Genomic DNA, 25,858 nt, shown 5'->3' on the forward strand with positions numbered 1-25,858 from the left:
CTTAAGTCTATTGTTTCTGATGGTCTCAAGTAGCTACCTTTACGTTAAGGAAGAGAGAACTGTAGAGCAGATCAACCAGTAAATGAGATTTCAGAATTTTGAGCAATATTTAAACGACGTATTATGAGATATTTCACTGTGGTTACTCGCTCGTGCAGCTGACAGGAGGCAAAGAGCTGGAAAGACTCCTAAGTGTCAGCAGATACTCCTATTGCCAACAAGACAAGTCAGGCCTGTGAGCTGATCTCGAACCAGGGGGTTCCATCTGATTCCCCCAGAGTCTGGCGTTTGATTTTGCTTCCTTCAGTTACTATCCCCTCCCCCGGGCTGGCCTTCTGATTTGCCTGGAGCCCCAGGTCTGTCATAGTGACCTGCTCAGCCCTCCCCACATTCCCATACCAGATTCCTGTTCCAAAGCTCCAAACACCCCTCCACCACTCCTAATAAGGTCTCCTTGACACCATTCATGGGCCCAGAGGTCTACCTGCTGGACTAGACTTACAATAGGGCCTGTGCCCCAAGGTGCACCCTGCCCCAAAGCCAAGTCCAGTCTCCAGATACCAGCTCCCTTTGTCAGGCCTGAACTGCCACCCTCAGCATCCAGGTATTGAATGAGGAGACTTCAGGTGTCATGGAATCCACCTGCCTGTCCAGGTAGGGCCCTCAGTATATGGTCAACTATTAGAAAGGTGTTTCTCACAATTAACTGAAGTGTCCCTGAATATAACTTCCACCTGAGATTCTGATTCTGCCATCTTCTCAGTTTATAGAGAACTTCCCTACTTCCTGTTCCACCCGAGCACCTTTCGGACAGAAGACCCATTTAATCACGTGTTCCTTTTGCCTGCTCTCCTCAAAACAAAAGCATTTTTAGCTGAATTAAATTTAGAAAAAAAATATTGCTCTTCTAAGGATATGTAAGATATAGCTGGTCTCAGAGTGGGGGAAAGTAGGAAGAAGAAATCCCAATCTTTTTTTTTTTTTTTGGCTGCATTGGGTCTTCGGTGCTGCGTGCAAGCTTTCTCTAGTTGTGGTGAGCGGGGGCTACTCTTCATTGCAGTGTGCAGGCTTCTCATTGAGGTGGCTTCCCTTTGTTGCAGAGCACGGGCTCTAGGCACGCGGGCTTCAGTAGTTGTGGCACGTGGGCTCAGTAGTTGTGGCTCGTGGGCTCAGTAGTTGTGGCTCTCAGGCTCTAGAGCACAGGCTCAGTAGTTGTGGTGCATGGGCTTAGTTGCTCCATGGCATGTGGGATCTTCCCAGAGCAGGGCTCAAATCCATGTCCCCTGCATTGGCAGGCGGATTCTTAACCACTGCACCGCCACCAGGGAAGTCCCTCACAATCTTTGCATCAAGCAATTTTCTCTCCTACTTGATAGGAACAGGAGTAGTCCCAGGCTTTCTGGACCCTGAAGCTGGTGCAATTTTGTGACCCTCTTAAAAGAAAGAACACAAAACACCAAATACACACAAAAAAATTTGTCTTGAAATAAGGAAGCAAATTGCAACAAATTAAAAATTTGTGTATAGCTTAGAAATAAAAGAATCATAAACCCCCCAAATTAACATATTTTTATAAACTGCCTGAGACACCTCTATTGTACTTTTTCCCTATATTTTTTGGTCTGCACACTCTGATCGTAGTTCACAGAACAATTTTGTAAAATGATTTTTTACAGAGAGAACAGAAGGATCACTCAGGCTTTCTTCTAGCATGTTTGATCAAAACCGGCTTTTCACTGATGGTTTAGAAAAGTCTTTCAGCTTCACAATTCATTATTTGTAATACCATGTATATTGTTAGGATTTTTCCCAAATTTGGGGAAAACTATCAAGTTCCCTTTATATAGGAGCTGTATCTAATTTCAGGGACTTTCAAGTTTTCTTGTTCGGTGACTCAACTTATTCTTGGAATTGACTACACTCAACACCCATTTTGCCACCAATATCCTCACAGTGGCTTAATATGAGTTTTATGTTATGTCAGTATTTCATGTCAAGACAGCAAAAACTTAGGAAGACTCTATATAGGCGTGCTTGCAAGAAGCCATTTCAGACTGAGGGAGAAGTATGAGCACAGGCAGCCCCAGCAAAAAGAGAAGTTCCATGGATCAAGCAAAGGGCACGGGGATGGTGCCAATGGGTGATAAGACTAGGGTGTTAGACCAGGTGAGAAGGTGGAAAAAGTGTCAAATGTAGCACATATCTGAAGGCAGAGTCTCATGCCTTTAAGTTAAGAAATCAAAGCCACTAATGAATCACTGAGAAGATGAAAGTCAACCTAGTCTAGTGCTAAGTCCATGACATGAACCTTGGATTGAATCCTAACTCTGCCAAGTACCAGCATGTGAAACTTTGCTAGCAACATGACTTGACACAGAAGCGACTGCAAGCCACACACATGGACAACCTCAAGTCCCACTAAATGTATCTCAAATCAACTTCCCCTTAGTCAAATCCTCAAAATGTCCTCCCCCATTGCCACACCACCAGACTCAAGAGGAAGGCTGAAGTAGCAAGAAGCACCAACCCTAACTAATTGCAGTTAAAATATTTCCTATAAACTTTACAAAAACATATGACCATGTGAACACATTGCTAAGGGCTCTCCCAGGGCTGCACAAAGGGATGATGCAAGTGAGGGGCCCAGAAATTTAAATTTCACTAGCTTCATAGTAAATTTATTTCTTGGTGGAGAGCATAAAACAAAACAGACACAATGTATTAGTTATCTCCAACTGAGTTACAAATTATACCAAATCTTAGTGCTTTCACATACACTTATTATCTCACAGTTTCTGAGGGTGAGGAGTCCATGCTGCCACCAAGGTGTGTTGGCCTCAGGTCTGCAGTCTCATCTGGAGGCTCAACCGGGGAATGAGCCAGTTCTAAGCCCATTCGTGCGGTTGTTGGCAGGATTCACTTCCTTCAGGGCTGATATACTTAAGGCCTCATTTCCCAGTTGGCAGATGGCCACAGGCCACTCTCAGTTTCTTGCCACATAGGCCTGTCCAACTTGCTCCATTAAAACTACCAAAAGAGAGAGTTTGCTAACAGGAAATCATTTATAACCTAATCATGAAAGTGACACTCAGTATCTTTGCCGTATTCTACTGATTAGAAGCAAGTCACTAAGTTTAGACACTTGGAGTCTCCTCCAAGAAGAAGCTCATCTCCAGATTAATTTTCTATCTTCCTCCACTGGCAGGGACACTGGACAGGATACAACCTGGCTGGTTGGCCTACAGGGTAGGGCAGAAATTAGGAGTGTCTCATCCACTGTGACCATAGGCAGGGCTGGAGATTAAATGCCAGACTCCAGTCAGATGTCTCAGGCTGAGATTCAGGTCTCAAAATGAGTCATTAAATGCAGGACTGGGACAGATATCAAAGCTAAGAGCAGAGGCAAATGGGAGTTGGAGGACTGGACAAGAAGTGATCCAGGTAGTCCTTGAGGTAAGTGACTGCCACCTGTGGCCAGGTATTTACTATCTTCAGGTTATCCTTGTGTAGGCAGTCTGAGTCCACGAAAGGGGCCAGGATAGGACAGAGAGAAAGGACATAATAAAGAGTTAGCCAAGAGGGGAGAGGAGTGAAATAGGTGAGGGAGATCAAGAAGTACAAACTTTCAATTACAAAAAAAATGAGTCATGGGGATGAAATGTACGGTGAGGGGAATACAGTCAATAATAATATAATAACTTTATATGGTGAAAGATGGTAACTAGACTTATGTAATGTATAGAAATAGTGAATCACTATGTTGTGCACCAGGAACAAATATGGTGCTGTACGTCAATTACACTTCAAAAAACAAACACACAAATAAACTCATAGAAAAAGAGATCAGATTTGTAGTTACCAGAGGCAGAGGATGGGGGAAGATGGAATTGGATAAAGGTGTCAAAAGACATAAACTTCCAGGTATAAGATAAATAAGTACTAGGGATGTCACGTACAACATGATTTTTATAATTAACATTGCTGTATGTTACATATGAAAATTGTTGAGAGTAAATCCTAAGAGTTTTCATCACAAGGAACAAATATGTTTTTTCTTTTTCTTTTATTTTGTATACATATGAGGTGATGGATGTTGACTAAACTTATTGTGGTAATCATTTCATGATGTATGTAAATCAAATCATTATGCTGTACACCTTAAACTTATACAGTGCTGTACATCAATTATATTTCAACAAAACTGGGGAAAAAATCAGGTGACACCCCCCCATCAAAATAAAATAAAATAAAAAATAGACTTAGCAACTGTGTGGAAAGAGAACAAATACCACCTGATATCACTTATAATGTGGAATCTAAAATATGATACAAATGAACTTATTTACAAAACAGAAACAGACTCACAGACATAGAAAACAAATTTATGGTTACCAAAGGGGAAAGAGGGTGAGGGAGGGATAAATTAGGAGTTTGGGATTAGCAGATACAAACTACTATATATAAAACAGAGAAACAAAAGGTTTCTAACAGCACAGGGAACTATATTCAGTATCGTGTAATGGAACTCATGGAAAAGAATATGAAAAAGAATATATATATATATATATATATATATATAAAAAACTGAATCATTTTGCTGTACACCAGAAACTAACACAACATTGTAAATCAATTACGCTTCAATTAAAAAAATAAAAAAAAGAGTCAGCAACTGTGTGGAACAAACACTCCCCTGCTCTTTCTCCCTTTCCTCTCTGGGGACATTTTGCTTGTTATACTACCTTTGCTTCCTTCAACAAATATTACCTTGTTCATCTATTCATTCATTCAACAACTGTCTATTAAGCTCCTATTATGGACAAGATACAGAGGTAAACACAACAGATACCTGCCCTCAGAGGACTTTTCACCTACTTTCATGTGAAAACTGAGTGGAAGAGAACAAAGATTAAACTCAAATTAAATCAGTCAATCTGGTTAGTAAAAAAATCTTAGGAAAAACACTTGGGAAACTTATCTATTCACTCACATACATCTTCTATGGACAAATATTACTATGTTTCACATATTCATTCATTCAACACCCACCCCTTGAGCTCCTGTCATGGGCAGGTACAGAGGTGAACAGGACAGACACACCTCTGCCCTGTGGGTGTGGATGGCAGACTACGTGCAAAGAAACCAGTGCTCTGGGCTTCCCTGGTGGTGCAGTGGTTAGGAATCCGCCTGCCAGTGCAGGGGACACGGGTTCGTGCCCCGGTCCGGGAAGATGCCATATGCCGCAGAACGGCTAGGCCCGTGAGCTACAACTACTGAGCCTGCGCGTCTGGAGCTTGTGCTCTCCAACAGGAGAGGCCGTGACAGTGAGAGGCCCGCGCACCGCGATGAAGAGTGGCCCCCGCTCGCCGCAACTGGAGAAAGCCCTCGCACAGAAATGAAGAACCAACACAGCCAAAAATAAATATTTAATTAATTAATTAATTAAAAAATAAAAAGAAACCAGTGCTCTGAAGCCAATAAAGTGGAGGAACAGGACAGCAGGCACCAGGGACTCAGGGACGGACAAGACAGAACCGGCCTCATCCAGGGTGCACACCTAGTCTAACAGGGTGACTGATGGGAAAGCAGCAAAGTGACTGAGCCCAGAGACCACCAGCCCTTTGCCCTGACTGCACCCCTGATTCCAAGCAACCAGCTCACGGCCAGGCAGGGGTCTCACAGCATCATGGAATCACAATTACAGAATTTCAACATTGGAAGAGGCCTTAGGCCTCTGTCTCCAGAACTGGGAAGGAGTATATGGACAACTGGGGGGAAACATTAAAAGGACACGTCTAGTGGGCAGTAACCGTCGTAGAGCCCAACGTGTCCGTTACTGGTATTGGGGGAACAATGTGAGTCAATTGATTTGGTCTGTTTTGTGCAAGACTTGGAATTGAGGCCCTGCCTTACCCTTTTTCCCCCTTAAAATTTGGTGAAATTTATTTTTTTTAGTAGCAACTTTATTGAGATATAACTCACATACCACACAATTCACCTTTTTGAAGTGTACAATTCAATGGTTTTCATTATATTCACAGAGTTGTACAACCATCACCACAATGAATTTTAGACCATTTTCATCTAAAGAAACCACATACTCCTTAATAGTCACTCCCCATTTCCCTCCTCCATCACCTCCAAGCCCTAGGCAATCACTAACCTGCCTTACCTTTTACTGCCTATTTGAAATGAAAAGGTCACATGCTCTGTGAGCCTCAGTTTTTTTCACCGACTAACACATCTTCTCGGTGGCCACACACCTTCATCAACAAACACTGTGGGTCTGTGAGTAGAACCCCAGGCTCTGCACAGTGGGGCACCAGGGTGGGGCTGGGGTCAGACTCTCGGAAGACAAAACCTGAGTTAGGTGGCCCATGGAGGGAAAAATATCTCTGGACAGTGGAGTCAGAGGCCAAAGGGCAAATACAAGTTCAGGGCCGGGGACCTGGGCAGAGATGCCACAGCGCTAGTGGCATTTCCTGGGACAGTGATGGCCTTGCACGTCCTCCTCTGGCAGGCCCAGGGAGACAGTCCCACAGCGAGGTAAAGCCCTTACACTTTGGAGTCAGACGCCCCAAGTATAAGTTCTGGGTCCTGACTTGCTGGTTGTGTGAACTTGAGTTGACATAACTTCTTAAGCCTCGCCTGCCTCATCTGTGAACTGAAGGAGGAAACCGGGACTGGGCTCAATGGATCACATCTCACAGACGCACTGAACTCCCCTCCCAGCAGCCAGAGCACTTTGCACCCAGCGGCAACGCAGTCACACCCTCCAACAGGCCCAGAGGTCTCGCCTCCCCACGCCTGCCAACACCAAGCACACTTTCAGGAATGGTCACATCGATTATGAAAGCAGGGGATGGTTCCAACCTCCACAGCTGTATGCTGCCCAGCCCCAGCTCGCTCAGGCCCCGGAGAGCCCTGTGCAGCTTGGAGCACAGAACCTTCTAATGAGCACCCACCCACCTTCCCCTCACAGCTGGTACCAGCTGCTCGTTACCCCACTGCAGCTGCCAGGGTCTCCCTCACCTGACTGTGAGGCCCCTTGGGGGTACCCTCACCCCACACACTGGCTGTAGACGCAGCTAAGCACCTCCCCCTCCCCAATCTTCTCCCAGCCCACCAGCATCTTCTTCTCCCAAGGAACTGGATTTTACACACGCACACACTCACGTGAGCGTACACATGCCTCTTCCTTTTCTTTTTTTGGCTCTTCACATGTCAACCAGAGCTAACACTTATAAACTGAGCCTATAAACTTGACCCTGAAAGAGAAGCTGTAAACTCTCTCATCCGGGGATCTCCAGACCGGCGCTGAACACACGCTGGGAGAAAGGAGATTACTTCCTACTCCCTGCTGCCTACTTTCTAGATCTTTCCACCCAGATTCTTTGGCCTAAGACAAGTACATCAACTCCCATCCCCAGCTGCCTCCTGGGAGAAATCGACCTGAAATTGGGTGCCTTGGTGTAGGAATCTGGAGGCATCCACAGCTGGGCTCAACCTAGAACTCAGGGAAGGAACGAGGCTTCTTGGCATCAGCCAGGACCAAGAAACCCAACCCCGGCGAGCTTGAGAGGAAAGGAAAGCATTGACTCACATAGCTGGGAAGGGCAGACGGGGGACGTGGACCCAGGGCTCAAACGCTACCATGTGTCACCATCGCCCTCTCCACCCCCGCTTCCTGCTTCCACACGAGTCGCCCCTGTTTGTTTCCTCTGCCGATGGGAAGCTTCATGAAGAGAGTCAGGGAGCTGGCCGGGCAATTCCATCAGCCCCGAAGAAGAGCACCCCTCTCCCAGCGCTGGGAGGACTCCCACGGGTCCTGATTGGTCACATGCCCAACCCTCCAGTCCCAGGGCTCAGTCTGCTTCCAGAAGGAGGATAGAGAAAAGTGTGCTGCAGGCAAAAACAGTAGCTACAACAGTCCTCTGCATGGCAGCTATTTTCAAACATGCAAAACTTCATCTCTGTGTCAAAATAGAGCCCGAGTGCTCTAAAGTACGGGAAGAGTCTGGGAGGCTGAGAAGGCTGCCAAGAAAAGCCATTCTGCAAACAAAACTGTGTGTGCTAGAAGGACAAGGAACCTCCTGGAAAGCAGTTTGTAGCAGGCTTCCTTGAGAGCACTGGCATCTCCTGACCTTGGCTGAGGAGCCCCTGCTCTCATCTAGCTGGAGCCAGGGTTGCTTCACTTGGGCATTGTGCAGGAAGGGAGGGGTCAGGGCTCCCTCCACCCCGACCCTCCCCCTTAGAATGACCCCTGAAGGTGGCTCAGAGCAGCAACCCACCGCCTCGCTGGAGAAAACTCCACCACCTTCTATAGAAGGAGGTCTGCCTCTGGCTCATTCCTGCTTCAAGGTCTCAGCCAGGTGGGCTCTCCTTCATCCTGTCCCTGCAGGTCCACAAGGAGTGTGACCGTGGGTCCTTGGGTTCTGGTCCAGACTTCCACCGTGAATGATATGGGCCAGCCGGCCTCCCCAGCCAAGGCCCCCTCTAAAGTAAGCACATCCCACAGAGACATGAGCACTCCTCCTGTTAGCAGGCTTCCCCCTCACCCTGGAGTAACAATAGGCTCTTGCCCCGCCCTGCCCCCCATGTGCCAAGACGCCTCCAGCTCTTCTGTGCCCTTCCTGAGGCCACAGACAGGAATGAATGTCTTTTGAATGAGAAAGCCAACCCCAATGTGAGGAAGTGACCAGTGCAGGTTGGATCAGCAGGGTATGCAGAGGATAATGACGGGAACAGTAAACGTAGCCAACACCAGAGGAAAACCAGGGACAGAACTGGGATGGAGGCAGCAATAAAAGTGATGACGAAAAAAACAACAGCTATATTCCTTGAGCACTTACTACACGCCAGGCCTTAAGTGCTTTAGATGCATTAACTCAGTCATTTGTTAGTTTTAAATGTACAAATGCCCTCCAAGATATTTCTTAACTACAAAGAGAAAGTACCTTACAGAGGAGAAACCAGGTTAAACAAAGGTTAAAATTGCCAGGAATGGGACATATTGACACCAGGAGCCCCCAAGAGAATGCACTGAGGACAAAACACCACCTCTGTGGTATTCTTGCCAAAAATACAAAACCTCCAACAGGCCCAGAGGTCTGCAAATCGTGAGAAAACATCAGACAAGCCCAAGTTGAAGGACATTGTACAAATAACGAGTACACTTCAAAAAGATTAAAGTCAGGAAAGGCAAGGAAAGGTTTAGAAACTAATAGATTGCAGAAGGCCAAGGAAAAATAACTACATGTAATGTGGGACCTTGAACAGGAGCCTAATGGACATTAGTGGAAAAAACTAGTAAAATCCCCGTAAGGTCTATAGTGTAGGTAATAGAATTAGAGCAGTACTGATTTCCTGTTGTTGGTTGGTTGATATTCATTTTGATCGTGATGTGGTTATGTAAGACGTTAACGTTAGGGAAAGTTGGGTGGACATATATGGATACTCTCTGCTCTACAACTTTTCTGGAAACAAAAAATTAATTCAAAATTAAAATTTAAAAATTATTTTTGAATTTCAAGTTTTCTAAGTGCAAGATTCCCCAAACAAATCAATCCCATCTCAGAAGAATAACTTACAGGGTTGGTCTACCAGCAATGAAAAGTGCCCAGACTTTGAGTAAAGCAGAAAACATTTTGTTTGCCATATTATTAAAACTCTGCCACAGCCGAGTTTTTTAAATTGTTATAATAGCTCCTATTTGTTGAGCAGGTACTCAGTTGCAGGGATCGTGCCAGCTCATTCCGATAAGCACCTCCGCAATTTCTGGAAGTGTGACCAGCAAGACAGGCCATGAAACGCCCCTCCCCCACCTCATGGGCCAGCGGGCTCTCCATGGGGTTGTGCTGCATCTTCTGTTCATCTTGTTCTCCAATCCAGCAGGACGCCATGAGTGAGAAGTTTCTCTAGCTTTTCTGACCATGCATCACAGCCCCTCCCCTCTTCTTCATTCCTTCCACAGTGACTCACTCTGGGAGGCTTTCTGAAATCAAATAAATAAAGGCATTTCCCACCAACTCTAAGCCCGACAACTTTGGCCCTCAATACTCATTTCTTACATCCCACAAGAGGAAAAATACATGTGAGATTACTGCTATTTAAGAGGTTCGGGATTGCCCAGGTCTGATCATTTTCTTGGTTCTTTTCTCCTTGTGCCTCTCTGGGGTTCTCCCATCTCACCAGCCAGGAGGATAAGAGCAGACCAGAGGCCACACAATTTGCAATTCTGGCTCCTGACTGACTGTCGCTCCGGTGTGCTGGGCCTCAAGGTTCTGACGGGCAGAACAGACGGGACTTGAACCTTGTTGCCATTCTGGACCGTGGCACATGTTGCCTGACCCTGGGTCTCTGCACAGTGAGGTTTCCTGCTAGGCCCCTCCAAGCCTGTCCCTTGGCTAACTTTGCGATGTGCCAACAAAATTCTGTTTCCATCCTCTTCTCTACCCACAGACTGGAAATAAATCATCCGATGATTGGTATACATGTCATGACTGTATCCCATTTTGCAATGAGGTGGGGCAAGTGGGAAAAGGCATTCTGAGCCCAGTGCCTTGAACCCTTGAACGAGAGGAGAAGAATCCAGAGGGCCACTGATTCAAAGGAGGCGAGCGCCAGGCCTTTGTCCAGGGAGAGCTTGGGTAGGACCAGACCGAGGCGAGGAAGGCCTGGCCACTCAGGAATTTTGGGCAGCTGAAGGGGTGCTGCCTGGGCGGGACTGGGTGTCTGTGAACAAGCCCCAGAGCCCCCTTCCCTGGGCCGGCCCTCACTCCCACCCCACCCGTCAGTAGCTGCTGCACAGGGGACAGCGTGGAGGACAGGGCAGGGGGAGAGAGCTCTGGCCCAGGCCCTTTCAGGCCAGTTCCCGTTGTCACCACCAGGATAATAAAGACAAACAAGGGAGGGAAGGAGAGGCCTCGTGCCAAGGCAGTCAGAGGAGGGTTGAGGGTGCTTTGAGGGGGAGCTCAGGGCAGATATCAACAAGGACAAGGCAAGGTAGCAAGTGCTCTGCCGCGACAGCAAAGGAACTGACCTTGAATACTAATCTTCTTCCTTGATCAGAGGGGCATTCACACATCCACCACGCTCCTGGGCAACCCAGAGCCACTTGGAGGGGAACTGAAGGTCTGCACCCGACCCCTACCTGCCCCAGAGGTAAAAGCATTCAAAGAGACCAGGAGCCAAGGGACAGTCCTTTTAAGTCAGGGGAAAATTTACCGTAGAAACCATAAAATGGAACCCCTCCCATTTCGTAAGGCCTCCCCCAGACCTGGGGCCTCAGAGACCCATTTCCCCAGGATGGGGGGTGGGGGCAGGGGGGACATCTGAGGGGTCTGACTGTGACCCTAAGTCTGTAAAGTGGACAAGTGTGACCCCGAGTGTGCTCGGCTTCAAGGCAGATCTGTCCCTACAGGGAGAAGCCAGGTAGGCAGGTCCTGCAGAGGAGGAACTGAGTGAAGGGCAGGAGGGTGGCAGAGGAGGAGAGGTGGGCAAGAAATGAACTTGAAAGGTTTCCCACTGGTTTCTTCACTGGAGGTAGACTGAAGAGTGGGGTTCAGTGGTGGGAATACTGGGTGCAGCAGGAGGACCCTAAGGGAGAGGCCCGGCAGGAGGCTGTGGGAGCAGCGTGGGCAGCTCAGAACCAGGGAGCTGACAGAGAGCTGACAGGATGACAGGATGAAGGGAGCTGACAGGATGAAGGAGCAGTGGATTTTGCGGTGGCGCATATGGGTGAGGAGTGCCTGTCGCACAGGGTGGGCAGGAGAGCGTGGGGTGAAATGCCGCAGAGGTCAGGGGCTAGGAGGAACAGCCTGGGGACCCCAGTTCAGAATAGAAGCGCTGGCCTCCTCCCACTACTAAAATCACCTTGAAATGACAATAAGGGAGACAAAAATGAAGAAACCCAAGGCAGCGCTGGCAACGAACATGGTACCAGCAACAGAAAGATTTCCTCTCAGAAAGATGGAAAACACACGGAATTGTATTAATGGACAAACAAGAAGGAAAGCACAGTCCAGAACATGAATGAGAAAATGCTGCAGGGGATACGCGGCCGGCCTTCCCATGGGAGCCCCACAGAAGCTCCCAGGTTCGAGGAAGCAATGGGGGTGATTTGACTGAGGGCCTGGCTGCACACCATCTGGACCAGTACTGCCCCCCACCAAACACACACACACACACACACGCACGCACGTGCACACACATATATACACAAGTTGGGTGAGCATGAGCTCAGATGCTTACATGCTTACATGGTAGTTTAGTTTCCCTAAACTGAGCAGAGAGATGCAGTATGTGGGTTGGGAGAAGCTAAGCAGAACACCCCAAACAAGCCCAGAGCAAAAAAGGGAAAGGCAGCTCCAGCTTTTGGGGTCAAATCTACCTGTTCCCCACCTGCTCAGCCCCTGAAAGGACATCGGCCTAAACCAAGACACACACACATACAAACCCTCACTCCAAATGCAGGGAAGTGGCCTTTTGGGTGAATAGCCTTGAAAAAGAAATCTTTCTCAGGAACTTATAAAGTCAGTTCAATCCTTCGTTCACAAAAATGGCAAATAATCACTTAATATTCTCTTCATAACCAAGCCCTTAGAAAATCTGTGGATTATCAAAATAAAAGTCTAATTTATTTTCTTATAGGAAGTCATTGCATCCATAAAGAACAGGCGGCTATGGAAAGAGAAGCATTCAGAGAACAAGATATTGCTTTGGAAATTTTTTTAAAAAGTAAAAGACATAGCCAAAAATAAATAATTTCTGTAAAGGGCTAAGTAATAGAACAGTTATGACTGAAAACTAAATTGTTTCTGTCATGGACTGTAATGATAGTTACAGCACAGCCCTAATCTACTCAAAATCGTAGCACACTTGAATGTCTCAATAGAACTGTTACAAAAAATAGCCCAGCCCCTCTACCCCCCGCCAGGGATGGAGGAGGGGTCCTTCTGACGCAAGTTTTCTGGACTGTTCTTCAGAGATGCCCCAGGGGCTGAGCTCCAGTTCCATGGTGCCCATTGGCTTAACACACACTCCTATTGGCTGTCTGCCTTCCCAACACCACTTCACCATGGACCATGCACCTGCATTTCCCAAAACACTAACTTGACCTAGAATCCTCCTCTTTACGATCTGTTTCTGGAAGAACCCCAACCAAGGGTAGGATAATATCTTTTTATTTTGATATAATTATTTTAAAAGAAGAGGTGGTTGAAGTTGGTACCAAGATCAGAGTTACTGATGGCCTTTCAATAGAATGGTTAGGAAAGCCAATTTGGGGAAGGGCTTGGATGATGAGCTAGAAGAGAGTGTTAGTTGAAGACAGGCTAGCGATGGGCTGTATACAGGATGGTAGGATTCCAGAGCAATGAGTGAGCCCATGCTGACACTGAGGATGCAAGTTCTTCATGTGGCCGGCTTACTGCTTGCGTAGGATGAAAGAGCATTTCCCTGATACAGGGCAGCTGTCGGGAAGCTGCAAGCACCATTGTTCAACCGCCTGGCCCCTGACTTCGAAATAAGCCCTTGGATTACAATCAAATTAAAAACTCTACTTCTGCTGCTTCAGCACAATCAATACATTCCCTTTCACAATGCACAACAGACAGGAAGAAAACAACTGCCAAAGCTCAGAAGCCACTACTATGGTTGCTTGGGTGAAAATTCCTAAACACAGATTAAAGTGAGAGAAGCAGGAAATAAACCCAAACAGGGCTCCATCTTTCAAATAAACCTAAATGAGGCTTCATCTTTCAATTTAAGGGCATACACACACACACACACACATATACACACACTAATGCAGTACTTCAATTATTCTAAGATGTAATATTTCATTTTTTAACACCCCCACAATTGAGGCATATTGTACAATTGATACAAATCATATTGGGCTTTTTAGTGGTATATAAAAAGTACTGAATCTTACAATTAATAAATATGGAATTTCATATGTGATGTGAACAAACAAGATTTCAGGGCCTCCTTAAAGACAAAAGTGCCTCATTCTTGGCCTCTACCTTTCAAGATATTAAGGGCGGGCTTCCCTGGTGGCGCAGTGGTTAAGAATCCACCTGCCAATGCAGTGGACACGGGTTCGAGCCCTGGTCCGGGAAGATCCCACATGCCATGGAGCAACTAAGCTCGTGCACCACAACTACTGAGCCTGCGCTCTAGATCCTGCGAGCCACAACTACGGAGCCTGCGAGCTACAACTACTGAAGCCCGCGCGCCTAGAGCTTGTGCTCCACAACAAGAGAAGCCACCACAATGAGAAGCCCGTGCAGCGCAGTGAAGAGTAGCCCCCACTCGCCGCAACCAGAGAAAGCCCACGCACAGCAATGAAGACCCAACGCAGCCAAAAATAAATAAATAAATACATTTATAAAAAAAAAAAGATACTAAGGGCAAAAAAACTTTCAAGTGTATTGAGACTTAAATAAATCATGATAAATATTTTAATTTTTCAGATTGTTAACCCTAATTAGGTAAAGCTCAGTTTCAAAATTACTTGGCAGATGACCCTAGCATTTAAAAAATAAAACTAATATAGAATTAACATAAAGGAAAAATGAATTTATCCTATAATCTAGACAGCCCAGCACATGAAGTATTTACTTTCCTGTTCTAAACAAGAATTTTTACTTCATCTGACATTTTTCTTAAGGCAAATCACAGAAAAGTTAACTTTTGGCCCAAGTAAAGGCTTCTTTCATTTCAGCTTTCCTGGAAGTGAAAATAAGCCATCCTTTACCTTCATAAATGCTTTCTTCCTTCCTGCATCTAAGGGAAACAAGATAACCCAAAACATCAGACTTCCAGACCATACCAATCAGGAGTAGAAAAGTAGTAGGTGGTCACCCTTTGGGTGCCTTTAATTCTGGATTCAACTTCAAGTGAGACTCAAACTTCCTGCCCTTCTTTTCCATTCTCTCTCAACCAACTCAAGAAAGGAAAGCAGGGTCAGGGATGGAAATGAGCCATTCTGGTCTCTTTCATCCTTTTCCTCTTAAGGTGTGGTTGGGTTTATGAAAAGTCCAAACTCTGGCAATGCTCATTTAGCCTTTTTGACCCTCAAACTCAAAAACCCTCAAACTCAAAAACAACATGACTTGGGAGTAACCATGAAAAAAGGTCCAAAAAGCAGTTTCCACTGAGGCCTCAGTTATTGAACAGTTCTCCAAGAATGAATTAGGCTGTGATGCTTACATCCAAGAGATGGAAGCTCAGGTGAGAATCCAGCTCATGGGCACCAAAAGCCCTTGCACGGGATCAGTCAGTACCAACACTGAGCCCAAGCATGTGGAAAGCTGTAACATCTAGTATCCCTTTGCTGAAAAGGGTCATCCCATGAGGTCGATGACCAGTGCTGTGGGCTCAGGTGACAACTGCATGAGAGCTTCTGTCAAATAAAGAAGAGCCAGAGAGCATCTCACCCACCAGACATTGTCAGCACCAAGGACTGATGTTCGAATAATGGCACATGTCAAGAAGAGGCTCACCAAAGGCCCTCGGTGGTCCTCCAAACATGTTTCAAAACCTGCTACATCTCTTCTTTCTCTGTAGACTTGAAATCTCAGTGAAGGAGACTCCCTAAAAGAAAAAAATTAAATCTTCCTCAGAGGAGAAATCTATTACTTAAGAACACATGGTCAAGTTACATGGACACAAGCAATTTGTGAACCAAATGCCTATGAATGCTCTGAGAGCTTCATTACTCGTCTCTAAACCTGAGGTGGTGATGTGGCCACCACCCTCTACTCACAACCACTGGAGCAGAGAGATCAGATGCAGGCACATGAACCCTTTAGAAGGACCAAGCTTACAAATCTTCAAACCCATATCACGTATCTGTGCCCTCATACTCGCTCACATGTATGGCCTCAACATTCCCACTAGGAGAGGACAGTGTGCTACATGTTCTCACAACACTAATCCTTCTGTTTTTGGAGTTTCATCCAATGCCTACTTGTTTTTAATTGAGCTTTAGCAGTTTCTTCTCAACAAAAGTCTAGGAAAGAAACTTGAGTGGTCAAAGCTGCTCCATGTTTCATCACCGTGGATACAAACCCCAAAATGGACATGGCTTAGGATGATAGAATCTTTAAGACGCTGCTCCATTCCACTCACTCCATTTTCAGTGAGTATAAAGAGTTAAATCCTTTATACTCACTGAAAGTGGAAGCGTAAATAAGTATTCATACTCCTCCCTAAAGACTCTACATGGGAAAGCACTTTTAAGAATTTTAAATACAAAGACAGATGAAAAGGTATAGTTCAATATTACTGTAATAGTTTCTGGGGGAAAAAAATGGCCTATTTGGGGAAAATGTAATTAAATGCTGGAAACAGAGATTATAGGTTACACATTACACGTGACAATTAAAAATATGGTGACTTTATTTCCATCTTCTTACAGTCCCCAGTATCACATGTGGTAAGAATCTTCATATCTATAACACAAAAATGTCTCAAGAAAGCATGTTACAAGACAGTATATATAAGCAACAGTTTGGCAGAATTCTAGTTCATATCCCCCCCAAAATTTTTTAATTCAAAAATAACAATTAACTTTATTTAACATATGTTATACTTACTACTTAAAATACCATGCTCTAGTTAAATAATTAATCAACAACACTGTATACAAATAAAATATTACACAAAATATATTTAAGAAAATGTTTTGGTATTTGATCTGAACAATAAATAAAAACACAGGCACTTCTACACTGAAACAGGAAAGCAGTCACTACTCAGGATAATAATTTTGTATAAGCAACACGTAATCATGTGGCAAGAACAGAATTCTGCAGTTTTAAACTGACAAACCACTGATAAAACGGTCTGCAACTTCAATCTTTTCACTTAAAGTTCAAAAGTTACATACGCTTTCCTGGTCCACAATGAAAAATCATAAACACAATATGGTTACCAGGGTCAATTCAATCTTCAGTTTGAAGATTATGGAATCATACTCATTATTTTCAAATACTAAAAAAGAGAGAACTATCACGATACCACCCAGCAAATGAAATACAAGATAGTTAAGCTTCCTCCTTATTATGACCAAAAGACCATAACAAGATAAACTGGATGAATGTCACACGGTGATTCCCATTTTGCAAAACTGATTAGATTAACCCAAGGAAATGTTGGGGCAGCAGGACATTTCAACAGAAGTTAACTTTTCCAGACTATTTAAAAAATTCATCCAAATTTCATGAAAATAAATGTAATTCCATTTCACAAAAAGCATTGAGTCATATATAACAGTGTCTTTGTAGCCAGTAGGTTTATGAATACCTAAATTGCAGATAATTCACTCATTATAATGGGAAATAGGATTACCATCATATGAGGGCAAAACAAAAATAACTTAACACGATCAGATTCCAGAAACATGATTTCAGATGACAAGGGGGACAAGTTAGAAAATAATGACCACTAGCCAGCAGGAAGGGTCAGAACCATTCGTCCTGTCATATCCTACATAAAAATTAGGATCTTCTGCTTTCCCTCTTCAGAAAGTACTACACTGAAAGGTTTAGAGGCCCTCATATGGATACTACTCATAAAGGCAGTTTTGATGGTTTTACATAGAAATTACCTCTAATGTGAGAGAACACAACATGGGAACTATTCGAGATACATCTTTCTATGCAAAATTTAGTTTTGTACATAATTTAGCAACTTAAATGAGCATTTTGCAACCGAGACCAAATATCAATCATCTCTTGAGGTTTTCTACTATGTACCAACATCAAACCTACATAGGAACAAATGTTATTCCTGTTTTTCTCTTCTATATCAAATGTCCTGAAGCCTTTGTGTTTCTCTGGAACGAGGCCAAGTTTCTGAAGGCACATTCCAGTATAAACGTCATCGATGGGGTAGAGAAGGACCTGGTCAGTTACATTGTATAGCCTCAGGGCCAGGTGGCCGGAGTACAGGAATCCACCTCCCCCTGCATAAGGTGGGTAGACGCCAGTGTAAACAACTTCCGGGATATAGTACTTGAGTTTCTTATCCCGATGAGGTCCAGCATTGTGAATCACATCACCTATAAACAAGTCTTTGGCTTTGTTCTTGGATAAGCTATTCAAGTAATTCAGGATGTGATGGGTGTTCACAAAAACATCATCATCACCCTTGAACACGAACTCAGCATTTGGGCAGGAAGTGCTCACCCACCTGAGAAAGAGTACTTCTTTCAGAGATAAGTTGAAGAAGGTGTCTCTGTAGTTCCACATAAGAATGTCTTGGTGTTTCTCACTCTCAAATTTCAGCATATCTGAAAGGTCAGGATGGTTGTCCTCTGGGGAGGTCTGGCCCAGTAAGAAGACTCGCACCACTGTTTGGTTCCCCATATTGGTTTCTTTGCCCCAAGATTCCCGAATTGCTTGCCTTCTGTCGAAATGTGAAGTAAGGGACTTAATCGCCAGCAATAAGAAGGGCTTCTTTGCACACTTATCAGGTTGATCTATAAGCAGTGAATAATTTCGACATCTCAAATACAACAGAAAGTCTTTAAATCTGTCTGGCAAACTGTCGAAACCTGAAACTACTGATGTGACCCTCAGGTCAGGTTCACAATAATTCAGATGGCTTATGTTGGAAAATCCGTATGCTTCCCCTGTCTGGTTGGCTAACATGTTCAAAATGGGATTGTACTTCCTGTTCAGCTTTTCTTGTTCCCTGTTCCAATATGCCTTGGGAGGGTCAGATATCTTCCAGAACTTGTCTTTGGGTATTATTACTTCCCCTTTTCCATTTTTTTCTTGGCTACTGCTTTTGGAGACTTCCACAATCAAATAAATGAAGACATTTACCATCATCAGGATTCCCAACAACTTTATTCTTCGACGTCCAACACTCATTTCTCATATCTGAAATAAAAGAGAGGAGCATTGTATTGATTAGATTATTATTAATTGCATTTGCTCACATGCCACTTGCCTCTTTTATGTCCCCCCGAATAGCGGTTTAGAGCACAGATTCTAGACTTGCACTGCCTGGGTTCAAATCATGGCCCTATCATCCTAGACTCAAGCTCTGTGACCTTGGGCAAGTTGTATAACCAATGTCTCAGCTTCTCCATCTGTAAAATGGGGATACATAACCCATTTCATAGGACGGTTTTGAGAGCTATATGCCTTTATATGTAAGCTTTTAAAACAGTGGCTGGCCTATAGCTAGCTGTGTATAAATGACCCTTAACGCTGTGGCTGTTTTGGACACTGGAGGGCAAAGATATGCATTAACTAGATAATTCACAGGTGCTTCAACTTCCTTGCTTACACAAGGACATATACAAATCAGTGTGCTGCAAACGGATGTGCTCACAATTCATAATAACAAATACAGTTTATATTTGTTATTATGGACATACCTGCACACACACATAACTGTATTTATGTGAGCTGCAACATGTGCAGTTCCATGTCATTTACTTTGATCCCCTATTTTACTCTATTTTTTTTTAAATGGTGGCCACAACCTTGAATTGTTTCCTGACCTTCCATTTTACAGATGAGGAAACCAAGGCAGAAAGATTAAGACACTTGCCCAGGGCTGCAGGGTTAGGAGGTGGAGGAGACACTAACCACACTGAATGTTCAGAGAGATGAAACCAGCTTCATACCAGCTTCATCCAAATCGCCCACAACTGAGACCAACCAAAATGTCATCAACAGAAGTTTGGATTATGAAACTGTGCTATATTCATACACTGGAACAACCCCTAACAATAAAGAGGAAAACTACTGCTACAAGCAACAACAGTGTAGTGAGGGAGAGAGAGACCTCAAACTCCATTTATGTTAGGTTCAAGAAGGCAAAATTAATCTAGGCCCTAGAAATCTGAAAGTGATAGGGGTAGGGGTTTTGAATGGAGAGAGTCAGGAGGGGCCTTCTTGGGTATAGAAATATACTGTGTATGTCTTGATCTGGATGAGGTTTCATGGGTGTATACATTTGTCAAAAGTCAAACTGTATTCTTAAGATCCCTGCTGTTTATAGCAAAGAAGGAAAAGAGAAATGAAAATGACATTTTAGTGAAATATCAAAGGCCAAGAATAGATTTTAGGCTGTAGGCAACAGAACAAAGAAAGAGTAATGAGATGGTCTGCTGGGGTTGTAACTGCAGAGTTCTAACACTAGTGAGACAGATGGCCCAAGAACAACCAGTTAGATAAGCTTGACATTAAAAGACAACCCCAAAAAGTGGAATGGCAATACTCGGTAAAGAATTTTCTTATCAGGCTGGGACCTCCCTGGTGGCACAGTTGTTAAGAATCCGCCTGCCAATGCAGGGGACACGGGTTTGAGCCCTGGTCCGGGAAGATCCCACATGCCACAGAGCAACTATGCCTGGGCACCACAACTACTGAGCCCACGTGCTGCAACTACTGAAGCCCAGGCGCCTAGAGCCCGTGCTCCACAGCAAGAGAAGCCACCGCACTGCAACGAAGAGTAGCCCCCGCTCGCCACAACTAGAGAAAAACCCGTGCACAGCAACGAAGACCCAATGCAGCCAAAAACAAATTAAAAAAAAAAAAAGAATTTTCTTATCAGGTTAATTCTACAGCTGAGAATTCATCCTCAGAAAAGAATCCCAAAGAAGTATTGCTTCTCAGGCAGGGTGCATTATCTTGATACAGGGAGCCTCTGAAGAAGGTATTGTTACTTTTATTCCCATTTTATACCTGAGGAAACAGATTTAAAGAAGTAACTGTGATAAGGGCAGAGCTGGAATCCTAGCCAAGGTGATGGGGGTTCTACGACCACCATGTCAAATGGTAGCCACTCTTCTCTGACCTCTAGAACAAAATGGGTTTCTTTATTGGGGGGGAGGGCTGCAGTTAATAAACATTGATTCTTCTAAAATTTCAATACAAAATGTGAAAGTTCAAAAAGGATGGTGTGAAGGAAACAGTTTGGTATCACTGGAGAAGCATAGGATTTTTTTTTTTAATTTATTTATTTTTGGCTGCGTTGGGTCTTCGTTGCGTTGCTGCGCGTGGGCTTTCTCTAGTTGCAGTGAGCAGGGGCCACTCTTTGTTGTGGTGCGCAGGCTTCTCATTGCAGTGGCTTCTCCTGCCGCGCAGCACGGGCTCTAGGCACGTGGGCCTCAGTAGTTGCGGAACATGGGCTCAGCAGTTGTGGCTCGCAGGCTCTAGAGCGCAGGCTCAGTAGTTGTGGCACACGGGCTTAGCTGCTCTGCAGCATGTGGGATCCTCCCAGATCAGGGCTTGAACCCGCGTCCCCCGCATTGGCAGGCGGACTCCCAACCACTGCGCCACCAGGGAAGCCCTGTTTGTTTTTTTAAAATTGAAGCATAGTTGACTTACAACATTATATTAGTTTCAGGTATACAATATTGTGATATGCTACTTATATAGATTATACTCCATACAAAGTTATGATAAAATATTGACTATATTCCCTGTGCTGTCCATTACATCCTTGTAACTTATTGATTATGTATTTTAATCAAGGGTAGTGTTTATTTATTTATTTGTTACTATAAGATTTAAAAATTCACTGGGTTCTAACAAATAGTCTCAAGGCAGAAGTATTTGCCACGCTGAGAATGCTGTGAAGTTATCACTATGTTGAACAGCCCAGATTAGATCAATGGGAATTCACAAACTGTTTTGCGTCTCTTAAAATCTGTCCAGTAGATCCAAATCTAGTTGCTTGTATTTATCACTGCTAAATAGTTTCGGTTAAGGACATATAAGTAAAAGATGTTTTTATAAAACCAGTCCCTACACCATACCTTCCACTCCCCAAAGCCTCTACACAGCTAGAGAACATGGCAGATGATAAAGTTATGTGGGTGCTCTCAGCTCACCCAGGTAAGCAGCCTCCCATCACCACTCCATTCTCCCCTCACTTCTCAACCACTACCCACCCTCCAACCCTCAAGAATCCCACTACTGAGGTACCAAGAAAGGGCCTTCTTAAACTTCCTCCAAAGAAGGCGGTAAAAAAAAAAAAAAACCCACAAGATATTCCCTACTCCTTAATTATAGGTTTAAAGGGCCCCAAGTCACACACAACCTGAATAATCCATAAGTCTATGGTCCATGCCCTCCTTAGGTCAGCTCCTTTCAAGTGAGCCTCTGAGCACACCTTTTATGCAAACTGAAGGCCAGTACATCTTCGGCACCCTAAACTTCTTTGTTATGGGTCTGACTTGCCAGGACAGGAGAGCTCAAGTGGACACTTGGAATGTATTTGTGTGGGTATCTGATACAATTAAAGAATTAGTCATCTTATTAGCAAATAAATCATGGATAGTTTTAAGTTGGTTTTTTTTTGGCCTCCAGATTCGAGACAAAACACTTTCCAAAAACAAACCATTCTCTCTAAATTAGGATAACTTTCCTAAAGCTGAAGTAGCACTTGACCCAGTATCACTGGTCTTGCCCTTCATGTGAACAGGCTGAAAAGAGGACAAGGAAAAGTATGAGGGTGAACAGAGAAAGACTACAATGAGCAAGAAGATCTGGAAGGAAAAACAGCACACGCTATGAACAGCTAACTACTTGGCAGAAATTTTCAATTCAGAAAAGGAGTATGGATCAGTAGACTATTCCTGAAATTTCTACAGTAAAACAGGACAGCTTAAGGGAGAAAAAAAGAGAGGCACAGTACTTTTACATAACGGGTCGTGAAACTGTAAGTTAATTTTCCTAGGAAAAGATTCAGGGTGAATAATATAATTCCAGATAAATGAGCCAGTTATGCATCCAGACCTATGGATACCTGCAATCCAGACAGAACCATCTGAAATGACGGTGTGACGTTTCGTATCATGAAAAGCAACAATCCTTCTTTCAGGAATATTTTGAAGAGTGCATTAAGCTTGCTGACCCTGGCCAAGGTTTCCAGCTTTATCACGGCAATTCAGGCTTTTATTTCTGCCATCAAGACCCAGCCAGGACCTCCCATATTCTCGGCCAAGATAGGGCTTTGTGGCTCTCAAAGGGACACCATCCTCACCTTGTTTCAAGGATTCAAGTCCTTGATTCAAGGATTCCAGAACATTTCCTGTCCATTTCTCATTTGTGCCCCCTCAGGGAAGCTGAGAGGATACCACTTTACCAGGGAGAAAAAGAAAGGCTCCAAGAGGGTTATAACTGGGCTGCCTAAATGTCACCACAGAGTTAAGAGGTAAGGGCAAGATGACAGAGTCTTCTGGCTCCTAATCCAGGGCTTTTGGGATCTCCTCCTTTTTCTACAAGCCGTGGCCACATTCTTTTAACCTGGTCCAGGTCAACAGTGAAGTCTCAAGGGCTGGCTCAAGGCTGAAAAGACCCAAAGCACTGGGTCATGGTACATTTGGTTGTTACAAAGACTTTCCAAAGAAAGGGAAATTGGAGCCTAGAAGCTCCCAGCCCCACTTCTGACAAGGGGCCAGCCTTCCTTTTCTAAATTCCCAAACGTGCAGCTTGGGCTAAACTCTTACCACTATTTCTAAAGGGCATTTCTTCCAAACCAACCTGAGAAGGAAGGGTGGGAAAACCACCCAGATTCTCAATTATACATTTCCATCGAGTATAAATGTCAACTTTCATTTGTGACCGAGGCACAGTCCCTCGCATGAGAACTAGACTCTTAACAATAAACCAAAGTTCATGGAAAGGAGGATAAAGCAGTGACCTCCATAAAAATATCTGTGGGAAAAAGCTCTCTGAATATTTGACTAAATATTCCCATTACAGACATAAAACCAATTCCGTGTCCTTTTTTGAGCAGGAAGTTACATTGCTCAAAAAGAATTTTGAGTAAGAAAACCTACCCTGAAGCTAGAGAAGATGTTATACAACCCTCACTGTGAAACACAGAATTTTTTTGTAACAGAAATAGAAAATCCCATATGCAGACAAAGAACAACCTTAGCTTTCACTTTGTACTTGGAAGTAGACTCTCCCCAACAGAGACTGAACAGTCTTAAAATTTCTAAAACACTTCAGTTAATTTTGTTTAACAACAACTTCCTTCTTTATTTTGCAATTAAAATATTTAGAAAGGTAGACACACACACAAAAAAATTTGTGTTAGCTGAAAATGGATAATAAAATAGAACAGATGCCATGCTTAAACTATGTGAAAATCCAGATAAGATACCACACAAAAACAAAACCGGGTTAATCAGGGTGGTAGGATTATAGGTTATTTTCATATTCTTTAGTGCTGCCACACCATCTTCCCCCTTCAGCAGCCTCTACCACTCACATCTAGACTGGCTGGGACGGGGGCTGGGGCACGTCACACACAAATCCTAATGCCAGGTCCCCATTTCTAGAACCCACATCCCTAGTCTGGGCCATGGCCCCCCAGTCCCAGACACTCCAGCCCTGTACTGGACCCTGCGGTGTTCAGCACAGGCTCTGTCACAACATCCATCCCTAGATCACTGCACACCTTTCCGTGGGCCCATGCTCTCTGCCTGAAGCCATCTATCAAGAGGACTCCTCAAAATAATAGTAAAATATGAACACTTAGGCTGTATTTTAATAAATACTTAGGTACCACTGGCTATGTGCCAGGCACCAGTGATGCTATGAGGCAGATACTCAGAGAGGAGATTTAACTTGTCCAAGGTCACACAGCTGGCAGATGGCAGAGCCAGGATTCAAACCTAAGCGGCTCCTCCTAAAACTCCAGCATCTGAGTTTTAAACCATGATACAAGTGAACACTGCAGCACAGGCTTAGGACGTAAGGAACTAAAAGGATGATGGTCTGATTTTCAATGGTTAATCTTCTTAAAAGATTATTTTAAAAACTGTTTTTATTTAAAATTTTAAAATATTTATACATCTGAACCCTCAAAACTACCATCAGTCAAAGTCAGATATGAGAGGTAGGGCAGGGTCATAAGTAACATTTACTGAATGGCTCTTCTGTAGTCATTTCGTTTCCCAATACGCAATCTAAACAATCCCAATGTTTCATTCCTGGACACTAGACTGGGAACCACTAAAGAGGATGGTCCTAAAAGGTTCCCTCCAGTTCTGAAAGTGAAGCGCTGGCCAGAAGACATTTGAATGTGGCCACTGACAGCCACAAAGACCCATTCTCACAAAGCTCTGAGTCAGAGCCTGACTCCTCCACCCCAAGGGACTCCGGCATGCTAGGCAGACAGCCACGAGTAGCTGGTCAGGGACAGAACAGCAACCACACCCGGACCCAGTCCAAAACCTGTGCCCAGGACTGCCTTTGCCGCCCACACCCCCAGTACCAAAGTGAAAGATAAAAGAAAGGCAGCACCTTCCTGTAATCAGGAAATGAAATGACCAGCCACCCCATCTAGTCACGCTGAGGCTTGGAGGCGAGAAATCCAAGTTCCTGATTCGGTCACGGGAGTCTGAGCAGGCGGCCTCCGTGTCTAGGGGTGTCCTGCTTCCTGCTCACTCTCCTGCACAAACGGGACCCACAAATCCTCCAGGAGACAAAGAGCCCAAGCCCACTGCCATACCACGGGAGCAGGGGACGTGTACGTCATTCTGCCTGCCCAACCTCCCCCATCCTCCCTCCAGAAGCCTGGTGAGAGTGGCTAAATCCTTACTTCCCAGGCTTTTAACATCTGTTGCCTGGTCCTTGCCAGACTTTTCCAGATTCTGCTCAGATAAAGAGACAGGGAGAGCTTGCAGCTAAGTGGGGCCACCTCCCAGCGCTCAGGGCAGACAGTGGGGTGGTGACAAGGGTGTGAGTGCAGCAGCTCAGTGGGACCAGAAGAGCTGGGCCATACCTAGAGCTCGTTCCTTAATGGGAGCAAGAAGCCTGGCCTCGGTTCTTGCCTGGGCTGGTGCCGGGGAACCCCAGGATTCCCCCCA

At 44.6% G+C, this 25,858-nt stretch overlaps 1 protein-coding gene across 3 annotated transcripts in view; it reads right to left on the reverse strand.

Moving 5' to 3' along the window:
- The window catches only part of B3GNT2 (UDP-GlcNAc:betaGal beta-1,3-N-acetylglucosaminyltransferase 2), a 160,439-nt gene that overhangs the window by 113,318 nt on the left and 21,263 nt on the right, over positions 1 to 25,858 (reverse strand). For 2 of the 3 annotated variants that reach the window (XM_060169378.1, XM_060169379.1), the window contains one exon: positions 16,390 to 18,896. In XM_060169378.1, the coding sequence (XP_060025361.1) occupies positions 17,694 to 18,887 (1,194 nt within the window). In that variant the 5' untranslated portion in view covers positions 18,888 to 18,896 and the 3' untranslated portion in view covers positions 16,390 to 17,693. Of the gene's footprint in view, positions 1 to 15,509; positions 15,601 to 16,389; positions 18,897 to 25,858 lie in introns of those variants that run through there. The other variant, XR_009544125.1, reaches the window with a different exon arrangement.

Source organism: Lagenorhynchus albirostris, chromosome 13 (assembly GCF_949774975.1).
Source record: "Lagenorhynchus albirostris chromosome 13, mLagAlb1.1, whole genome shotgun sequence".
NCBI classification, from domain to species: Eukaryota; Metazoa; Chordata; class Mammalia; order Artiodactyla; family Delphinidae; genus Lagenorhynchus; species Lagenorhynchus albirostris.